Source organism: Bombina bombina, chromosome 3 (assembly GCF_027579735.1).
Source record: "Bombina bombina isolate aBomBom1 chromosome 3, aBomBom1.pri, whole genome shotgun sequence".
NCBI lineage: Eukaryota > Metazoa > Chordata > Amphibia > Anura > Bombinatoridae > Bombina > Bombina bombina.
In genome coordinates, this window is record NC_069501.1 from 409740213 (window position 1) to 409761462 (window position 21250).

A 21250-nucleotide genomic window follows, 5' to 3' on the forward strand; every position below is an offset into this window, starting at 1 on the left:
GCTTTAGAGAATTGAGCTCTGAGTGAGTGATTATGTAAACTTTGCCTGTTCTGACGTGGTTTTTACTCCGACCATTGCAGGGGAATTATCTTAAAAAAAGGGTCTGTCCCTGTGAGGGGCGAGATGTCTTCTATAGAAAGTAATGGAGCTCACTGGAAAGGGAAACTTTGCTTAGCAGAGTGAAGTGAGCAGGAGGTGCACTTTAAAAATTAAACCCTGCATCAAAAACAAGTCACATTGCGTTGTTTTCTGTGTATAGCATCTTCTAATCGCCTCTATTTTGATATTCATGTGCTTTTCGATTATGGTAAGAAGTATTTTGTCACAACCTTGCTACCTTTTAGTTTGCGAGAAAAAGCAGTGAGATCAGTAGGGTGGAAATTAGATAATTGCGCTAGGATTTGAGACAATTTCATGCACGCCCATAGAAAGCCCTTTTTCGGTCCATTTAATGATAAAACAACAATTACGCTTTGTATTTTTTACTTCTAAGTACACATTTCTATGTGGTTTTTGCACATCTAGTGTCCTTAAATTACATATTATGCTGTGCATATTTAATACAATTTATTCCTGTGTAATTTACATACAAATTTTACGTTTTTGATAAAATTAGATTTTTGGTGAATGATTTTGTTACGATTTTTAAAAATACAATTTTTCTGTGTTATTATGTGGGAATGTTTCAGGGTTTTTTTCATTTTTAATTTATGGTTTTCATTGTGCACTTTTGTAATATATTCATCCCCTTCCCATGTTAATATGCAGTTTACAGCCCTTAGCGAGACACCCTGTTTTCAGGGTAAAAAGTGGCTTTATAGAATTCCACCAGGAAAATAAAAGTACAGACGAGCATTCTTAAAGAATCTTGCCAGCCTTTAGGTCATCGGGACCTTAGTGAAAGAGACTGAATGGGACTGTAGAGATTAATGAGGAGATAAGTTGTAGTCTGCAAGACCAGAGTAATAAAGACTGCTCTCCTGGTGATAAAGAAGCTGGTACTGTTAAAGAGACAAACTACTTGATGTTTTTTTTATTGTTTAAAAAATAGATAACTCCTTTATAACTCATTACCCAACTTTGCACAACCAACATTATTATATTAATATACTTTATAACCTTTAAACCCCTACATTTCTGACAGTTTCTAAGACTCTACAGGCCGCCACTTATGTGAGTGCATTTTTCAGCTTTTCACAGCCAGACAGTACTAGTTCACATATGCCATATAGATAACATTGTTCTGACTCCCGTGAAGTTATTTATGAAGCAGCACTAATTGGCTAAAATGCAAGTTTATAAATAGCACTGAGATAAGGGGGCAGTCTGCAGAGGCTTAGATACAAGGTAATCACAGAGGTAAAAAGTATATTAATATAACTGTTGGTTATGCAAAACTGGGGAATGGGTAATAAAGGGATTATCTATCTTTTTTAAACAATAAAATTTTTTGTGTAGACTGTCCCTTTAATAAAGGAACAGTTCCTGCTATTTACATGCCAGTTAACCCTTGCAACTACACGGACTAGAGATCTGCATGTCATATGTAACATGTTATACTTTTTATATATTATACATTAATTCATCTATGGAAATAAATATTTCTGATAGACTCTATCTAGTTAGAAAATATGCAAACCCATCTGCACAATTGCATGTTTCTACTCACACCTATTCAGCCTCACAGGCACCCATACTCTCATTAGCTGTACGTTTGTCAGGGAGCCCCAGGGATTCTGTAACGCAGCAACAAGCTATATGCTTGTTGCTGTGCAGTCTGTTAAGTTTCTGTATTTTATATAACGTCATATTTTCCTGACAGCTTTGTTCATGTCCGTTTATACATTTAAGAGATTTGTGTTAGGTAGCAATATCACATGTGCATTTCTTATATGTTTAGCTGTAAACAGTTTTTACCAGCCTTTTCCATGCAGAAATATATTAATATATTTCATTTATGCTTTTACAATATTTTCCTTATTATATCCTTTGAATGCTCCCTTTATGGAAAGGTCTACACACATAGACTGTTCAAAGACACACTCAACAATAATATTAAGTAACTAGCAGAATGGTCCAACTTGAAAGAACCCCACCCAGTGTGTGATAATTTGCATATTTAAAGGGACAGTCAAGTCAAAATTAAACTTTCATGATTCAGAGAGAGCACACAATTTTAAACAACTGTCCAATTCACTTCCATTATCTAAATGTGCAATCTTTTTTTATATGCACACTTTCTGAGGCATCAGCTACTAATGAGCATGTGCAAGATTCACTGGATATATGTATATGCATTTGTGATTGGCCGATGGCTGTCACATGAGGCAATAGGAAGGAAAATGTAACTAACTGACATTTGTCAGAAAAAAAATCTACTACTCATTTGAAATTCAAACTATATACAATCATACTGTGTTTGTTTAGTGGTTCTTTAATGACAGAAAGAGGTATCCCGCTAAAAATCTATGCACAGTTTATTTACAGATAAATGTAACACTTAAAGGGATATATTAAAGTGCAAGAAACAAAATGATCTGATATGTTGGAGTATTTTATTATTGCACTATTGCTTTATAAAAATGTGTGTTTAATCTCTTTGCCGTGGGTCTACAAGTCAGCTCCAGAGCAGCTATGCACTACTGGAAGATAGCTGAACACATCTGGTTAGCCAATGGCAAGGGGCATATGTGTGTAGCCACCAATCACCAGCTAGCTCCCCATTATGTAGGATATGTACATATGTTTTTTCAACAAAGGATACCAAGAGTAAAGTTTAAAACAGAAGTGAATTTAAAAGGGTCTTAAAGGGTCAGTAAATTCACACTTTGTTAAAGCTTATGCGATGTTCCTCTCAAACATTATTCAAACCACATTGTTTATTTCTAAAAAATATTATTTTTAAGATGTTTTATTAAATATTACTTTTTCCAGTGTAACCGTTAATGGCCGTCCGTTCTCCAACCCCTCCATGACATCTCTATTGTGGGCAGTATAGACCAAATCTGTACTTCCCACATGCTTATGAAGTTACGCCCAGTTTTCCTCACACTGAAGCGCGCTCATGTTTAAAAGTTTATGAATAAATACGGCTTTATTATTACATATAAAAAATTGAAAACGAGATTGTACATCGATGGTTAAATTATATGTGTAAATCATTCTAAATAAAGAAGGCTTTATCTAAATCGTTATACCTATTAATGCAGAGCATCACAATTTTTTTTTTTTTAGATAGATGCGTCTTCTGAAGAATCAAATGCGCAATTGCAAAATTTGGCACGTGCTCTATTATATACAATGTTCTAAGTATCGATCGCTTCACGTGAACGTAGGATTTTGGGCATGCGCAGAACTCAGTAAAGAGGAAACCAGAAGTAAATAATGTCATTGTGTGCGCGTTCACTAACCTTGTACATAGCGCGACAGATATCATTACTATAGGTTGATGTTTAATTCTTCACAATTAAAAAAAAAAAAAAAAAAAAACATTTAAAAAAAATTAAATGGCGGTTCGGTAGGCAGACAGTGAACATACAAGGGGTAAAGGTTTTGCGATCAAATAAATGGTATAAAAAAAGATTATAAAAATTGATAAATGAAACTTATGTTGAATACATGTTGCACATGTAATTTTAATGTTTACATTTTGGAGTATACTGTCCCTTTAAAATCACATATTCTATGAATCATGCAGGTTTAATTTAGATTTTCCCATCCCTTTAAGAATAGTGTAATATGTCTTTTAACCCTTTAACGACCATGATGTACCTTGTATGTCGCTGGTCATTACGTTTTTTTTTTTGCCTATGATACCGCGGGTCCTGCCGCCAGCAGCAAGACCACTCTATTATGACTTAACACTATTGTAAGTCACATTTCAGTGATTTGCCTACACAAATTATATTTTATATTTTTTTTCAGCTGACCCAGCAGATTCACAATATATTCTTATTATATTTATATTTCATTGCATGTGAGAAGGCCGCAACAATAATATATATATATATTTGAAACAGGGGCCTATACATGCCTTTGGGGGCTGTTCTAAAAACTAAAAGGGCTATGTACAGTAGTGTGAGGTTCTAAAATATAAGGGCAAAAAAATCAGACTAAAATAAATGACATTATTTGTTTTTATTTCAGTAAATATAATTCAGTTTTATCCTGCTATGTTTTGCTTCTATAGTATTGAACCTCATGCTACTGTACGAGGTTTTGAGTTTCCGCAATTACTATTCTGTTTGTACTGCAGCATCAGTGGTTAGAATCTCACATTTCTAAACCTGCTTTAGTGTAGCCGCATTAAATCTATTTGCATCCAAGATTTTCAAATCTCGTCTGGGTGTCGGCAGTATATACTTACACTAGACCAGTGATTTTTAACCTTTTTTTTGCCGTGGCACACTTTTTTACATAAAAAAATCCTGTGGCACACCACCATCCCAAAATTTAAAAAAAATCACACATTGTAGCCTAATACAGCATATATATATACACATACACACAAACACACACATACTGTATGTATTATGCTATTACGCCATGCCTCCTACAAACTACCCCTGCACTGGGAGTAAAAAATAAGCAAAGTTTAAAAAGTATGTCACACTGTTGTCAGTCTGCCATGGCACACCTGAGGATCTCTCACGGCACACTAGTGTGCCACGGCACACTGGTTGAAAAACACTGCACTAGACAATAACTCCTGTAGGTTTAGTTGCTCCAAAAGTGATATATACTACAGTTTTGGACATGAGTTTCTGATTAGAAGTGGAAACGAACAAAACATCTAGAAATAACGGGGGTTGTATCATCTTCACTTGTGACAAGATGGAAGTTCAGCTTGGAGACTTATAAGGACCCAGCATGTGTGAATAGCCCTATTGAGTGTTTCACTGATGTGTGTGATTGATTAGTAATATATTGATGAACTGAAAAAAAAAAATAATGTGCACTTTGACAAATGTTTATGTTGTAATCAAGTGAAGCAGACTTATACTGTAGATGACTGTGTACATTTCCTGTTAGGTGTAACCAACTAGATATTAAATCATGGCTATGTTATGAAATCAATACAATACAAGCCAAATTACAGCTCCGAGAGGCCAATCAAACAATGTTCTTTTAACAATTGCACAATGTATACAAATAAAGTTTATAGAAAACTTTTCACAAAGCTTTCCAGCCACCAGTTTTAGCCTCTGCGAAACTCTACACAAGATGGTAGAATAACTGTGACAATGTGTGGTTGTGATTATTCCACGCCTTGCACCCAGCTCATATGAGAATATTTTGTGACTTTCTTTTTAAAGGGATACTAAACCGACATTTTTTCTCTCTCATGATTCAGATAGAGCATGCAATTTTCAAATTTACTCCTATTATCAAATTTTCTTTGTTCTCTTGCTATCTTTATTTAAAAATGCAGGAATGTAAGGTAAGGAGCCGACCCATTTTTGGTTCAGAACCTGGATAGATCTTGCTGATTGGTTTACTACATTTAGCCACCAATCAGGAAGCTCTACCCAGGTGCTGAACCAAAATGGGCCGGCTCTTAAGCTTTCATTCCTGCTTTTTCAAATAAAGATGGCAAGAGAAAAAAAGAAAATTGATAATAGGAGTAAATTAGAAATTTGCTTAAAATTCCATGCTCTATCTGAATCATGAAAGAAAAAATTTGGGTTTAGTATCCCCTTAAAAACTAAAGCTTATAATTTATATTGATAAAATCCTCTTTATGTTAAAAATGATGAAAACAAAAGCATCAAAACATTATGAGTGTTCTCCATTTTCATATCACTATTCGGGGTTAAACACATACTTATACTTATGCAAGCAACAGAGCATAGAGCATTTTCTTTTCACATTTGTATTTCCCTTTAGTTCTGATATACTTACAATTTTAAAAAGCTTGTATTTTGTTAATTTTTTTTAGCAAGCTCATACAACAGGTATAACATATATATTAAAGGGACTCTAAACCCAAACTTTTTCTTTCATGATTCAGATAGTGCAACTTTCTAATTTACTCCTATTATAAATTTTTCTTCGTTCTCTTGCTATCTTTATTTAAAAAGCAGGAATGTAAAGCTTGAGAACTGGACCATTTTTGGTTGAGAACCTGGGTTATGCTTGCTTATTGGTTTGCTAAATGTAGTCACCAATAAGCAAGCGCTATCCAGGGTGCTGAACCTAAAATGGGCTGGCTCCTAAGCTTTAAAGGGACACTGAACCCAAAATTTTTAAGCAACTTTCTAATTTACTTCTATTATCAATTGTTCTTCATTCTCTTGCTATCTTTATTTGAAAAAGAAGGTATCTATGCTAAGGAGCCAACAAATTGTTGGTTCAGGACCATGGACAGCACTTGTTTATTGGTGCTGTCCAATCAGCAAGGACAACCATGGTTGTTCACCAAAAATGGGCCGGCATCTAAACTTACATTCTTGCTTTTCAAATAAACCAAGAGAATGAAGAAAATTTGATAATAGGAGTAAATTAGAAAGTTCCTTAAAATTGCATGCTCTATCTGAATCATTAAATACAAAAATTGGGTTTAGTGTCCCCTTTAACATTGCCTTATAAAAACCATTGTTTTAAATCACTGTGTAGCATGTTGCAGGATAGTGGATTCTTGGATTGTCTTCCTAGAAAATGTTATATATAAGGGGAGAAGGTGCTTGCACTTATCTGTAATACTCTTCTTTTCTTCTCTCCAGTGTATACGTTGTGGTCGTTTCCAGATCTCCTCCCTGCTTTCACTACCTGGCCACTTGTACTAGAGAAACTGTCAGGAGGTGCAGGTAACGCCTGTATTTTTTTATTTCACATTTTATAACTATGATAAACAGTCAGTAAACAGTCTTTATTGAATGTGTTTTCTTAAAGTAAAGGTAAACTTTAGCTGTATTGAAAGTCTGTCAGCATTGTAATACACAATAACAAAGTAGTCACTAACTTTATTTTTAATTTCATGCTATACTTTTTATGCAATCTAATCTTTTATTTTCCTACCGTTTATTTACCAACTCCTCCCCCATGCCACTTCCGTGTTTCTCTGTAGCATGTCAGAGAGCGGTCTCATCCTCTCTTTACGTCACGTGAAAGCGCGTTCACGATTTAGATTTGCTCTGCGCATGCGCCAATTCCCGATACAAAGTATTCATTGTTCAAAAGCATTGATTGATTGTTATAGTGCCAGTAACATAATACAGTTTGTGGAACCCCTTTTTCACACTCGTTGATCGATGCGATGCTTATTATGAGACAAAACAGATGAATAGTAACACAGGTCTCACAGAGCATGCGCATCTCACGAACGAGCACGGGTGGAACTACGTTGATTGAAGTAAAACGCATGCGCACAGGAATCTAGTGACGTATGAATGGAAGGGCTGACCCCCTCCTGGGGAAGAAGCTAATTGGGCATTAATATAGATCGAAACTGTCAATCAACTATTGCAAAATGGCGGGCGGACGAAAAAATTTGTGTCGGGCAAGTACTTGTAAAGTAGAAATATTAGTAATTACGATACTTATGATAATATTGATGAATGAAAGTTATGCTTATTTTTTAATCTATATAAAATATCGTTAAGTAGTATGCTCGACTTTACCTTACCTTTAAGTTATCTTTTTTATTCTGTATCACCAGGGTGTAGAGAAAGTTTGTTCTTGGAGAATAACCCATACATTTGTTTTCTTTATGTATATTAGACTAGTTTAGCAAGTATTGATGATACCTGTGATAACTATTTAGCACTTTCTTTTTTAACTGGTTTATGTACAACAATTATGAAGTGAGTAGACTGCTGACCTAAGGATAGATGAATGCATTCAGTTCTGGAGCCTGTTTAGGGCTAGATTTATTAAAGCCGAGGCGTACAGGGGCGCGTATACGCGCCCCTGTACGCCTCAGCTCGCCTGTGGCGGGGCGAAATTACTCGCAGGTATTCAGCATTGCACACAAGCGCAATTTTGTGCTCGCGTGCAATCCCGCCCCCTGCCCGCGCACAGCCAATCACGCGCGGGCAGGAGCTGTCAATCTCCTCGGTCTGACTAGACAGAGGAGATTGAATTTCGCCACATTAGAGGTGACGAAGAGGCTAGGGAAGCGGCGGTCTGGTGACCGCTGCTTGATAAATGACGGCGAGCAAGTTCTTGTGAGAACTTGCAGCTGTAGGGCTTTAATAAATCTAGCCCTAAGTATATTTATTGGTGATATCAGCAAATGTGCTACAGGGGAAGGTATGACTGTTTGCAGACGATACAAACATTTGTAATTAGGGTTGCCACCTTTTCCTCAAAAATACACCGGCTGTGTGGCAACCCTATTTGTAATAGAGTTGATGTTCCAGGGGGAGGTCGACCAAGTAGAAGTTTATATTAAAAAATTGGATTATTGGGCAAATGATTGGGATCTAAAGTCTGACATCACAAAGTATAAAATTATGCATTTGGCAAAGAAAAATCCAAAAGTTTATTACAGACTCAATGACATTTTATTGACAGTTAGAAAAAGAGGTAGAGGACTGGTGAATTATTTAGAAATTTGGAATTTCATATCTATTTTAAAAAGTAAGTTATAGTGCATCTTCATTACAATTGATTCATTAAATTCCATCTAAAATATCACTAACATTCCTCATCTGATTTTGAAAAGGGGAGAGTTTACCTCCCACTTTGGGCTAGATTAATCAAGCCCTTCACCTTGCTACAATTGCAGGTTCTCACAAGAGAACCTGCAGTTAGTATTTATCAAGCAGCGGTCATGAGACTGCTGCTTCCCTAACCTCTTCTCCACCTTTTAGGGGGAGAATTTCATTCTCCCTGGTCTTGCCCGACCGAGGAGATTGACAGCTCCTGCCCGCAGGGGGGCGGTATTGCATCTCATGAAAGCGCTATTTTGCACTCGCGTGCAATGCTGAATACCGCCAGCAAATTGCTGCCTGCCAGAGGTGAGCTGGGGCAGACAGGGGCGCATATGTACTCCCCTGTCTGCCATGGCTTGATAAATCGATAAATAAAGTTGGGCCTTTAGAGCTTAACTGTGATTAAAATCTATGTTTGTGTTTCATTAATAAAATTTTGTGCAAAACAGAAAAAGTCATGTAAGTGTTCTTCATTCATTTATATAATAAATATTAATAAGTGTAAGTGTTCATTCATGTATATAATAAATATTTATAAGTCTTCTTCATTCATTTATATAATAATATTAATAATTGTAAGTGTCCTTCATTCATTTATATAATAAATATTAATACATTAATATTCATACATTTACATTTTTACAAGTTAGTGCACAGTGTAGGAAAAAAATATGTCACTATAGTTTACTAGTCACAAGAAAAACATGACTTGTTCAGTCAATATCAAAGATAGGGAAAAAAAACTATATTTTTTTGTAATGCACCGTCTTTCTCTTCTGGGCCTAGTGGAAATTTCCAGCCCTCACTCAACTTCTTTCACATACCCAGGATGCTCTCAAGTTACTTATAAATATAATCCAGATATTAGGTACTGACATTTACTAAATTAAACTTTTATTTTAGATATTATTTCTTTTAAACATCACATGAATCAGAACAATTATTTCATAATGTTTAAATGCCTCCTTTCTATATTATATATAGAAAGGAGGCATTTAAACAGCCTAATATATAACTGTTTTGTTATAGAGCTCATGCTCAGAAATTCCTGAGGTTGGTCATTTACTGCTTCATCACTAACATTAACTGGCTCATTCTCAGCAATTCATTCAGAATAACATAAATACATAGTCAGCTGCTGTGCACATTGTTAATAGCATATTTTTCAGATATCACGTCCAGCCCCTTGTGTAAAGTAGAAATTGAAAAATTGCTTAGTAAAAATGAATTGTTCTACTGTATTTTTAATTTCCCGTATTTAATAAAACACTGACCTTTTTTAGAGCTATTTTCTCTTAGTGCTCCTTTTTTGGAATGTAAAAATAATATACTTATAAAATAAGAAAAAAGTAAGTAAAAAAATTATTAAAAATAAATGTTTATGACTTCCGGTGAGTGGTTTTTCAAGATGGCTGCAGGATTCTTCTGCTCTGAAGAAAACCTCTTCTAAATTTTACTTTGCAGCCTTCAACTACTGTCATCTGTTTCTCGCTTGACAGAGAGGTGTCCAGAAACCTTTAGTAGATAGAAGTAATTAGATCACTTCTACCCCAGAAGGCATTTTGACTAAATATAATAGTATAAATGACTGTGACTGCCTCTCCCGCCCACAAGGCAATGGCTGCAGAAAACGTCTTTGCTGTGACGCTGCTAGCAATTTTTGTCACCTATATTGGACAAACAAAGATGATCGTTAATGACCAGCTCAGCTATTTTACATTAGAGCTACAACACTTAGACATTGATGACTCATGAATGTCTAACGGACCCTGTGACTCTGTTTGCACTTCTCATTCAGGATCGAAACGCGGACCTGCAGCCTACCCTACGGCAGATTAACCCTTGTCTTTATATGGGATCAGCCCTGACGGCTCCACGGTTCCTCATGTTATGCAGAAAGGCCTGCATTGCTGATTTGCAGCTCAGTCACAAAACTCCTGTTTGGAAATGCTCCTAAAGGCCTTATTCTCATTCATCTTAACTTTGGAGGCCTCTCTTGAGAGCCGCACGGAAGAGATGGCTGACTGCAGCACATTTCCTAATAAACGGGTCACCCAACTGCTGATTCTCTTTTGTAATAATGGGGAGTTGTCTGGGCTTAAGTCGGTTCCCCCAATACTGGTGTCTATGATGCCTGAGACACTTGAAGTAATGGAGCCTAGGCGAATTACAGTTGCCATCATGCAGCAGTTTAAGGGGGAGACTTCCTGTGTGGCGCAACATGGCTTTTTTTTAAATTTTGTTTTATTCCCTCACAATGCTTTGAGCATATGGGTGTTGGCTAGATTGTGAGTAGAATTCCACATGCAGTCGGCACCTTGCAGAATGTATTGAATACAAAACTTGCAGCGCTATTTAAATGCAGAATAATTAAAAAATATAGTTACACTTAAGGTGACCAAGTCCTGGTGTATAGATCAGTGTAATGCACAATAGGTATGAGTCAATGACTCCTGGAAATATTCCACATTTGAATCCTTACTGGAAAATGCTGCTAATCTCACACCCGTCGGTTTCTCTTCCACAAGCTGAAAATGACACGCTAAAATATACAAACAGGAGACAGCGCAATCCTCCATTCAAGGTAATTTCTTTTAATAATTAAAAATCATGCAATCCCCGAGGCAGAATATACAGTGATGTGAGATGTCATCGCAGAAAATGCAGCATGTCTGCAGAAAGAACAGGACACATGCAGGAACTGTTAGCGCTTGAACTTTGTAGTGCTGCTCCACATTAGACAGTTCTCTTCAAACAGAGCTGTGCTCTGGCTGCACTGTGTAAATTTTCCTTAACCCCTTAAGGACAAGGCCATTTTTCAATTTCTTTCCCTTAAGGACCAAGGTTATTTTTACATTTCTGCGGTGTTTGTGTTTAGCTGCAATTTCCCTCTTACTCATTTACTGTACCCACACATATTATATACCGTTTTTCTCGCCATTAAATGGACTTTCTAAAGACACCATTATTTTCATCATATTTTACAATTTACCATAATTTTTTTTATAAAATATGATGAAAAAATGGAAAAAAAACACACGTTTTCTAACTTTGACCCCCAAAATCTGTTGCACATCTACAACCACCAAAAAACACTCATGCAAAATAGTTTCTAAATTTTGTCCTGAGTTTAGAAATACCCAATATTTACATGTTCTTTGCTTTTTTTGTAAGTTATAGGGCAATAAGTACAAATAGCACTTTGCTATTTCCAAACCATTTTTTTTCAAAATAAGCGATAGTTATATTGGAACACTGATATCTGTCTGGAATCCCTGAATATCCCTTGACATGTATATTTTTTTTTTAGTAGACATCCCAAAGTATTGATCTAGGCCCATTTTGGTCTATTTCATGCCACCATTTCACCGCCAAATGCGATCAAATAAATAAAATTGTTCACTTTTTCACAAACCTTTTCACAAATATCAGGTTTCTCACTGAAATTGTTTACAAACAACTTGTGCAATTATGGCACAAATGGTTGTAAATGCTTCTCTGGGATCCCCTTTGTTTAGAAATAGCAGACATATATGGCTTTGGCGTTGCTTTTTGGTAATTAGAAGGCCGCTAAATGCCGCTGCGCACCACATTTGTATTAGGCCCAGCAGTGAAGGGGTTAATTAGGTAGCTTGTATGGAGCTTGTAGGGTTAATTTTAGCTTTAGGGTAGTGTAGTAGACAACCCAAAGTATTGATCTAGGCCAATTTTGATATATTTCATGCCACCATTTCACCGCCGAATGCGATCAAATAAAAAAAATTGTTCACTTTTTCACTAACTTTGGGTTTCTCACTGGAATTATTTACAAACAGCTTGTGCAATTATGGCACAAATGGTTGTAAATGCTTCTCTGGGATCCCCTTTGTTCAGAAATAGCAGACAAATATGGCTTTGGCATTGCTTTTTGGTAATTAGAAGGCCGCTAAATGCCTCTGCGCACCAAACTTGTATTATGCCCATCAGTGACAGGGTTAATTAGGTAGCTTGTAGGGAGCTTGAAGGGTTAATTTTAGCTTTAGTGTAGAAATCAGCCTCCCACCTGACACATCCCACCCCCTGATCCCTCCCAAACAGCTCTCTTCCCTCCCCCACTCCACAAATTTCCCCGCCATCTTAAGTACTGGCAGAAAGTTTGCTAGTACTAAAATAAAAGTTTTAATTTGTTTTTTTTTATTATTTAAAAAAATAATAATCATATTCTGCTGTGTAGGATCCCCCCTTAGCCCCCAACCTGCCTGATCCCCCCCCAAAGAGCTCTCTAACCCTCCCCCCACTAACTATTAGTCACCATTTTGGGTACTGGCAGCTGTCTGCCAGTACCCACTTTGCAAAATAACTTTTTTTTTTTTTTTAAAAAAACCTAACATTTTCTGTAGTGTAGCTGCCCCCCTCCATACCCTACACCCTCCCCCTCCCAGATCACTCCTTGATCACCCCTCCTCTGTACCCACCACCCTCTTCAAGCTCCCGCGCGCACCCGGCATAGTAAACAGCCGGAAGGAAGTTCCCCAGTGATGGGCCACCCACCCACCTCCCTGCACTGGCTCCCACCCACCAACGATCGGCACCATCACTGGCCGATGCAGAGAGGGCCACAGAGTGGCTCTCTCTGCATAGGTGTGCCTAAAAAGGTATTGCAATGATGCCTCAATATTGAGGCATCACTGCAATACCTTGAAAGCGGCTGGAAGCGATCAGGATCGCTTCCAGTCGCTTGAAACCCTTAACGACGTACAGGGTACGTTGCTGGTCTTTAAAGACCAGCTTGTGTAAGACGTACCCTGTACGACATGCGTCGTTAAGGGGTTAACACAGTGCATCCAGGGCAAAGTGCTGTTTGAAGTGAGCAGTCAAATGTGCAGTAGAGCTGCAAAGCAGCAGTGCATTGCTTTTTGACTGGCTCTAAGAGATTTTTTTCAAACCCGCCCCATAGCCTTTCCCAGTCTGCAAAACTGTTTATTCTGACTGTAAGAGTACTGCATCTTTTTATTACTTCATTTCTATGTTAGACCGAGAGAAAAGGAAACAGATTTTTAAAGAGACATTTTAAAATTTCTTTTTTTGTATGCAGCTAACTTGCAATGCAATTTTCAACTACTGCACTATATTATAAAACATTAAAAATTGCTTTATTCTTCAGTTAACCAACACATTGTAATTGAACTGGTTCCTTAGTGTAACTTCCTAATTTAAAATTGAATTTTATTCAAAAATGACCTGCAGAAACATTTTCGCTAAAAAAATCTCATTGCAGAAAGTAAAAAAAAGTTCTGCCTCTGGGCACGCAATAAACATTTACACTTACTAGATGTTAGTAGATATAAGCCCAAATACATATTCCCCTGCATTGAAAGAAGGTTCATTTTGAGTCCGTATTGATAGTCGCCATCTACGCGTTTTTCAAAATCCAGGCTCACATCCGTCACAGCAATCTTCTATGGGAACCCGTATAGGACAATATACTTGTTACAAACTGCTGTTTGTAACTGGCCCTTTAAATGGAAAATTGCCCTGCTTCCCTGGATTTTGGAGAAGCCTATTTGCCAGCCTCCTTCCACATGACTATGGCCCCTGGAAGATTGTGCCCCTGAGGACATATTGACTTTTGTTGGGTGTGTGTGGCCCTTTAAGAACCGTCTGGTGACATATTGTGACTTTGGTGAACAATGCCCCTTTAAGACTATGTCCCCAGACCTGTGAAATGACTTGTCCCTGGCTTTCTCCCACTTGGTTCAGTTTCATTGTGTGCCATTAAGTGCTATGTGACAGACCCTTCGGTCAGAACTACAGAGATAACTTTGTTCAGCTTCAAGAAGCATTCTAAATACAAGTTTGCTGGGATCAGCTCTAATTAAGTTTAGTGATAAACTTTCCCATTGTCTAATCAGACTTCTAGTAGTGATAAGGTGGACTGCATTTTTTTATTGTGTGTAAAATGTTATCTGCTGAAGTAATGTTGTGGCCTGTCAAAGGGAGTGTCTCTCTATCTAATATCAAATGTGTGATGGGGGATTTTATGCCTCCCCCTGAGAGTGTCCTGTTTGCATGTAACCTCAATAAAAAGCAGGCTGTGTGTTCCAGCACTTGAGAGACCTATTTTGACCCTCTAACTTGCAGCTTTGACTCATGTTTGTAGGGGACAGCATAATCACTACAGGGATTGCTATGCTCTTCATACTCCCTTAGCTACTGAGCTCCTGTAAGAGCTCTTGTTCCTGATCCTGCTTCGCTCTAAAGAAGGAAGAGGTTCACCTACTGGAGCCTGGTCGTAGGTCCAGGGCGCAGAGCAGACGGCGAGATACCAGCCCAGCAGCGGTGGTTCGTAGAGTCTGCATTACTTATGGTGGCTACGCAGTAGTTATAGTGTCTACGGTGCTGATGATCCTTTGGTGAGCGCTAGGAGCATCCTTTTCTACGGTCCAACTTCCAGCCAGCTTGGAGGCAACCGTAACAATACTCAATGCGTTTCGCTTGACGTACGCCCATGCTTTATCAAGAATTATGCATACATGTCAGATGTCCTCCTTTGGTGGGCTTAAAAAATGTTTTGCAGAATGTAGACAAGTTTATAGCAAGACATTATTTTTTTTATTGAGGATTAAAGAAAACAATACAAGCAACTGAATACTCAAAACATCACGCCAAGCATATACCTGACAGTTAGGTAGTCACCATACAGCTTCATCCATCAACGTACATGTTGCATGAAAATATACATACAGATTAAGCCTTGAACCTCAGTTTTCTGATATTACATAACCTCCTAGAATATAATAATATATAATATGGGATTAGATTATTACCCCCAAAGAACTAACGAGGCCTCTCTTGGACCTCCTGGAGTACCTTATAAACGTAATGGGGGGCTTTAAGGAGGAGAAATTAAAAAAAATAAAATAATAATAATAATAAATAGGCCACTCTTGGACCTAAGGAACGAAGTAATATAATATCTTATCAACCATATGGATTATAAGTTAACTGTAAAAACAGAATGAATATTTAACAGTGACAGCATTCTTAACATCTCAATTAATTTTATAGGCCTTTCTAAGCCTTTACTAAGGTGCCTATTCCCGCCTTATGCTAGGGTAAATAAGTTGAGATGGAGTCTAAGGATTGGCTGTCAAGGAATAACCTTTTAACTAATACTTCCAGGTTGCTCAAATTCTGGGAAGCTGCTACATGGGATACGACGGAGCGTTAAGTGTCTGCTATGCAGGATTGGATATGAGCGACCCATCCACCTGAGATAACTCAAAGTGATACCTGATGTGGAAAAAGCTGTAAGCAACATGAAAAAGTGCTTGTGGGCAGACATTAAGAATCAGAAAACAAAGTAAGGGCTGAACTAGAATATAGATAACACAAGGGACAAGCTCTGTATTAGGGGGTAGACAATCCAATCTAGTATTAAGGTGCCATTTGATTGCTCATCTTAGACTATAAGGCTCTAGGGGGGAAATAAAATACCGGTCTCAACACAATTGTGTGGCCTGCAGCCATCTAAAACCACAGTTAGAATAAATTAGGCAGGTGTATGTCAAAATATAAATGCAGACCCTTATGGCTTGAAAAATAACCTATATGACTAATGGTGGGGAGTTATATAATTTTTATGACTGTAATGCAGTGGTAATCTTCTATGGGACATAAGCTAACAATATAAATTAATACTGCACTTGTAATATAGGGTAGGTACCTAGAGGAGTTATGACACCTAGGGATGTATTAACCAATGCTTATCTTTGCATCTTATAATGAGGCAGACCATAACAGCAAAAATATATAAATTGTGGACGATCTCATCCCAAAATGACTTGTACAGTTTCACATCTGCAGGTCTGGTCGTCACACATACAACCCCACATATTATCACACATTGTCCATAGCCCTACAAACTAATAAAACTCCCTTGGGAGATAGCTGATGTGAGAGTCACATATATAGTAAAATAAAAAGGGTAGTAGTGTAGCAAGTATCGTGGAGTTAACACTGTACACAATGTCCCGGTAAAAGTCTCCGCTGCAATTCCGTGAGCCAGAACTGTGGGGCAGCTACCTCAGATCTATGTACAGGGATCTGATCGCCCCTGTCTCCAGCCTGGGCCTCCCGGATCAAAAAGTTGGCACCGGTTACCTTCTGGGTCAATAAAAACCAAGCCTCTGTCAGCCGATTTCATGCTGCGCAAAATGTGACACCGATGTGCAGAGTGGAGAGCTGTATCCTTATCCTCCGACTCTTCCCCAATGTGTTCCGCACAGTGAGCTGGTTTCGCTCGTAACTGCTCCTCCCAGATTATCTCCTCTAAGTCCCGGTGCTCCAACAATACCGGAGGTGGCTTCATCCAGACACCAACAGCCTGGAAATGGTGTGCGCTCATCGATCTGATAGGCAAGGTACATGTATCTGTTGTAGCCCTAGTCGCCTCCTTTGCAGACAGTTGTCTCTCGGTGAGCAAGGTCCTCTGCTCTCTTAGGCCCATGAGTCTGTCCCTAGAAATGTGCATATCCCCAGCGGTGCTCTCCCGGCCCCCTAGGTGACAGGTCTGGTCGGTCTCAGCCGGAACTTGAGCTTGAGGTAAAGTGTCCGATGAGCTCAGGGTGGAGATCTGGGTACTCGGGTCCGTGTCTGATATCGCCACAGAGGCTCTTGGCATTGAGTGACCAACTTGTTTTGCTAGCTCAGACACGCTAACCCACTCAGCTGACCAGGATTGTAATAATTTCTCATGATGTTCCATCAGTAAGTTTGTCACTGCTTCAAGCAGAAAGTTAACAATAGGCGCTATCTTTAGAAAATTGATTCATTAAATTCCATCTAAAATATCACTAACATTCCTCATCTGATTTTGAAAAGGGGAGAGTTTACCTCCCACTTTGGGCTCGATTAATCAAGCCCTTCACCTTGCTACAATTGCAGGTTCTCACAAGAGAACCTGCAGTTAGTATTTATCAAGCAGCGGTCATGAGACTGCTGCTTCCCTAACCTCTTCTCCACCTTTTAGGGGGAGAATTTCATTCTCCCTGGTCTTGCCCGACCGAGGAGATTGACAGCTCCTGCCCGCAGGGGGGCGGTATTGCATCTCATGCAAGCGCTATTTTGCACTCGCGTGCAATGCTGAATACCGCCAGCAAATTGCTGCCTGCCAGAGGTGAGCTGGGGCAGACAGGGGCGCATATGTACTCCCCTGTCTGCCATGGCTTGATAAATCGATAAATAAAGTTGGGCCTTTAGAGCTTAACTGTGATTAAAATCTATGTTTGTGTTTCATTAATAAAATTTTGTGCAAAACAGAAAAAGTCATGTAAGTGTTCTTCATTCATTTATATAATAAATATTAATAAGTCTAAGTGTTCATTCATGTATATAATAAATATTTATAAGTCTTCTTCATTCATTTATATAATAATATTAATAATTGTAAGTGTCCTTCATTCATTTATATAATAAATATTAATACATTAATATTCATACATTTACATTTTTACAAGTTAGTGCACAGTGTAGGAAAAAAATATGTCACTATAGTTTACTAGTCACAAGAAAAACATGACTTGTTCAGTCAATATCAAAGATAGGGAAAAAAAACTATATTTTTTTGTAATGCACCGTCTTTCTCTTCTGGGCCTAGTGGAAATTTCCAGCCCTCACTCAACTTCTTTCACATACCCAGGATGCTCTCAAGTTACTTATAAATATAATCCAGATATTAGGTACTGACATTTACTAAATTAAACTTTTATTTTAGATATTATTTCTTTTAAACATCACATGAATCAGAACAATTATTTCATAATGTTTAAATGCCTCCTTTCTATATTATATATAGAAAGGAGGCATTTAAACAGCCTAATATATAACTGTTTTGTTATAGAGCTCATGCTCAGAAATTCCTGAGGTTGGTCATTTACTGCTTCATCACTAACATTAACTGGCTCATTCTCAGCAATTCATTCAGAATAACATAAATACATAGTCAGCTGCTGTGCACATTGTTAATAGCATATTTTTCAGATATCACGTCCAGCCCCTTGTGTAAAGTAGAAATTGAAAAATTGCTTAGTAAAAATGAATTGTTCTACTGTATTTTTAATTTCCCGTATTTAATAAAACACTGACCTTTTTTAGAGCTATTTTCTCTTAGTGCTCCTTTTTTGGAATGTAAAAATAATATACTTATAAAATAAGAAAAAAGTAAGTAAAAAAATTATTAAAAATAAATGTTTATGACTTCCGGTGAGTGGTTTTTCAAGATGGCTGCAGGATTCTTCTGCTCTGAAGAAAACCTCTTCTAAATTTTACTTTGCAGCCTTCAACTACTGTCATCTGTTTCTCGCTTGACAGAGAGGTGTCCAGAAACCTTTAGTAGATAGAAGTAATTATATCACTTCTACCACAGAAGGCATTTTGACTAAATATTATAGTATAAATGACTCTGTCTTTGACTGCCTCTCCCGCCCACAAGGCAATGGCTGCAGAAAACGTCTTTGCTGTGACGCTGCTAGCAATTTTTGTCACCTATATTGGACAAACAAAGATGATCGTTAATGACCAGCTCAGCTATTTTACATTAGAGCTACAACACTTAGACATTGATGACTCATGAATGTCTAACGGACCCTGTGACTCTGTTTGCACTTCTCATTCAGGATCGAAAAGCGGACCTGCAGCCTACCCTACGGCAGATTAACCCTTGTCTTTATATGGGATCAGCCCTGACGGCTCCACGGTTCCTCATGTTATGCAGAAAGGCCTGCATTGCTGATTTGCAGCTCAGTCACAAAACTCCTGTTTGGAAATGCTCCTAAAGGCCTTATTCTCATTCATCTTAACTTTGGAGGCCTCTCTTGAGAGCCGCACGGAAGAGATGGCTGACTGCAGCACATTTCCTAATAAACGGGTCACCCAACTGCTGATTCTCTTTTGTAATAATGGGGAGTTGTCTGGGCTTAAGTCGGTTCCCCCAATACTGGTGTCTATGATGCCTGAGACACTTGAAGTAATGGAGCCTAGGCGAATTACAGTTGCCATCATGCAGCAGTTTAAGGGGGAGACTTCCTGTGTGGCGCAACATGGCTTTTTTTTAAATTTTGTTTTATTCCCTCACAATGCTTTGAGCATATGGGTGTTGGCTAGATTGTGAGTAGAATTCCACATGCAGTCGGCACCTTGCAGAATGTATTGAATACAAAACTTGCAGCGCTATTTAAATGCAGAATAATTAAAAAATATAGTTACACTTAAGGTGACCAAGTCCTGGTGTATAGATCAGTGTAATGCACAATAGGTATGAGTCAATGACTCCTGGAAATATTCCACATTTGAATCCTTACTGGAAAATGCTGCTAATCTCACACCCGTCGGTTTCTCTTCCACAAGCTGAAAATGACACGCTAAAATATACAAACCGGAGACAGCGCAATCCTCGATTCAAGGTAATTTCTTTTAATAATTAAAAATCATGCAAATACGCAATAAACATTTACACTTACTAGATGTAAGTAGATATAAGCCCAAATACATATTCCCCTGCATTGAAAGAAGGTTCATTTTGAGTCCGTATTGATAGTTGCCATCTACGCGTTTTTCAAAATCCAGGCTCACATCCGTCACAGCAATCTTCTATGGGAACCCGTATAGGACAATATACTTGTTACAAACTGCTGTTTGTAACTGGCCCTTTAAATGGAAAATTGCCCTGCTTCCCTGGATTTTGGAGAAGCCTATTTGCCAGCCTCCTTCCACATGACTATGGCCCCTGGAAGATTGTGCCCCTGAGGACATATTGACTTTTGTTGGGTGTGTGTGGCCCTTTAAGAACCGTCTGGTGACATATTGTGACTTTGGTGAACAATGCCCCTTTAAGACTATGTCCCCAGACCTGTGAAATGACTTGTCCCTGGCTTTCTCCCACTTGGTTCAGTTTCATTGTGTGCCATTAAGTGCTATGTGACAGACCCTTCGGTCAGAACTACAGAGATAACTTTGTTCAGCTTCAAGAAGCATTCTAAATACAAGTTTGCTGGGATCAGCTCTAATTAAGTTTAGTGATAAACTTTCCCATTGTCTAATCAGACTTCTAGTAGTGATAAGGTGGACTGCATTTTTTTATTGTGTGTAAAATGTTATCTGCTGAAGTAATGTTGTGGCCTGTCAAAGGGAGTGTCTCTCTATCTAATATCAAATGTGTGATGGGGGATTTTATGCCTCCCCCTGAGAGTGTCCTGTTTGCATGTAACCTCAATAAAAAGCAGGCTGTGTGTTCCAGCACTTGAGAGACCTATTTTGACCCTCTAACTTGCAGCTTTGACTCATGTTTGTAGGGGACAGCATAATCACTACAGGGATTGCTATGCTCTTCATACTCCCTTAGCTACTGAGCTCCTGTAAGAGCTCTTGTTCCTGATCCTGCTTCGCTCTAAAGAAGGAAGAGGTTCACCTACTGGAGCCTGGTCGTAGGTCCAGGGCACAGAGCAGACGGCGAGATACCAGCCCAGCAGCGGTGGTTCGTAGAGTCTGCATTACTTATGGTGGCTACGCAGTAGTTATAGTGTCTACGGTGCTGCTGCTCCTTTGGTGAGCGCTAGGAG

At 38.3% G+C, this 21250-nt stretch overlaps 1 protein-coding gene across 1 annotated transcript in view; it reads left to right on the forward strand.

Annotated features, from left to right (window-relative positions):
* Positions 1-21250, forward strand: part of EIF2D (eukaryotic translation initiation factor 2D) — a 247483-nt gene that overhangs the window by 18329 nt on the left and 207904 nt on the right. The window contains exon 3 of the mRNA XM_053706592.1: positions 6723-6806. Coding sequence (XP_053562567.1) covers positions 6723-6806 — 84 coding nt within the window. The remainder of the gene's footprint in view (positions 1-6722; positions 6807-21250) is intronic.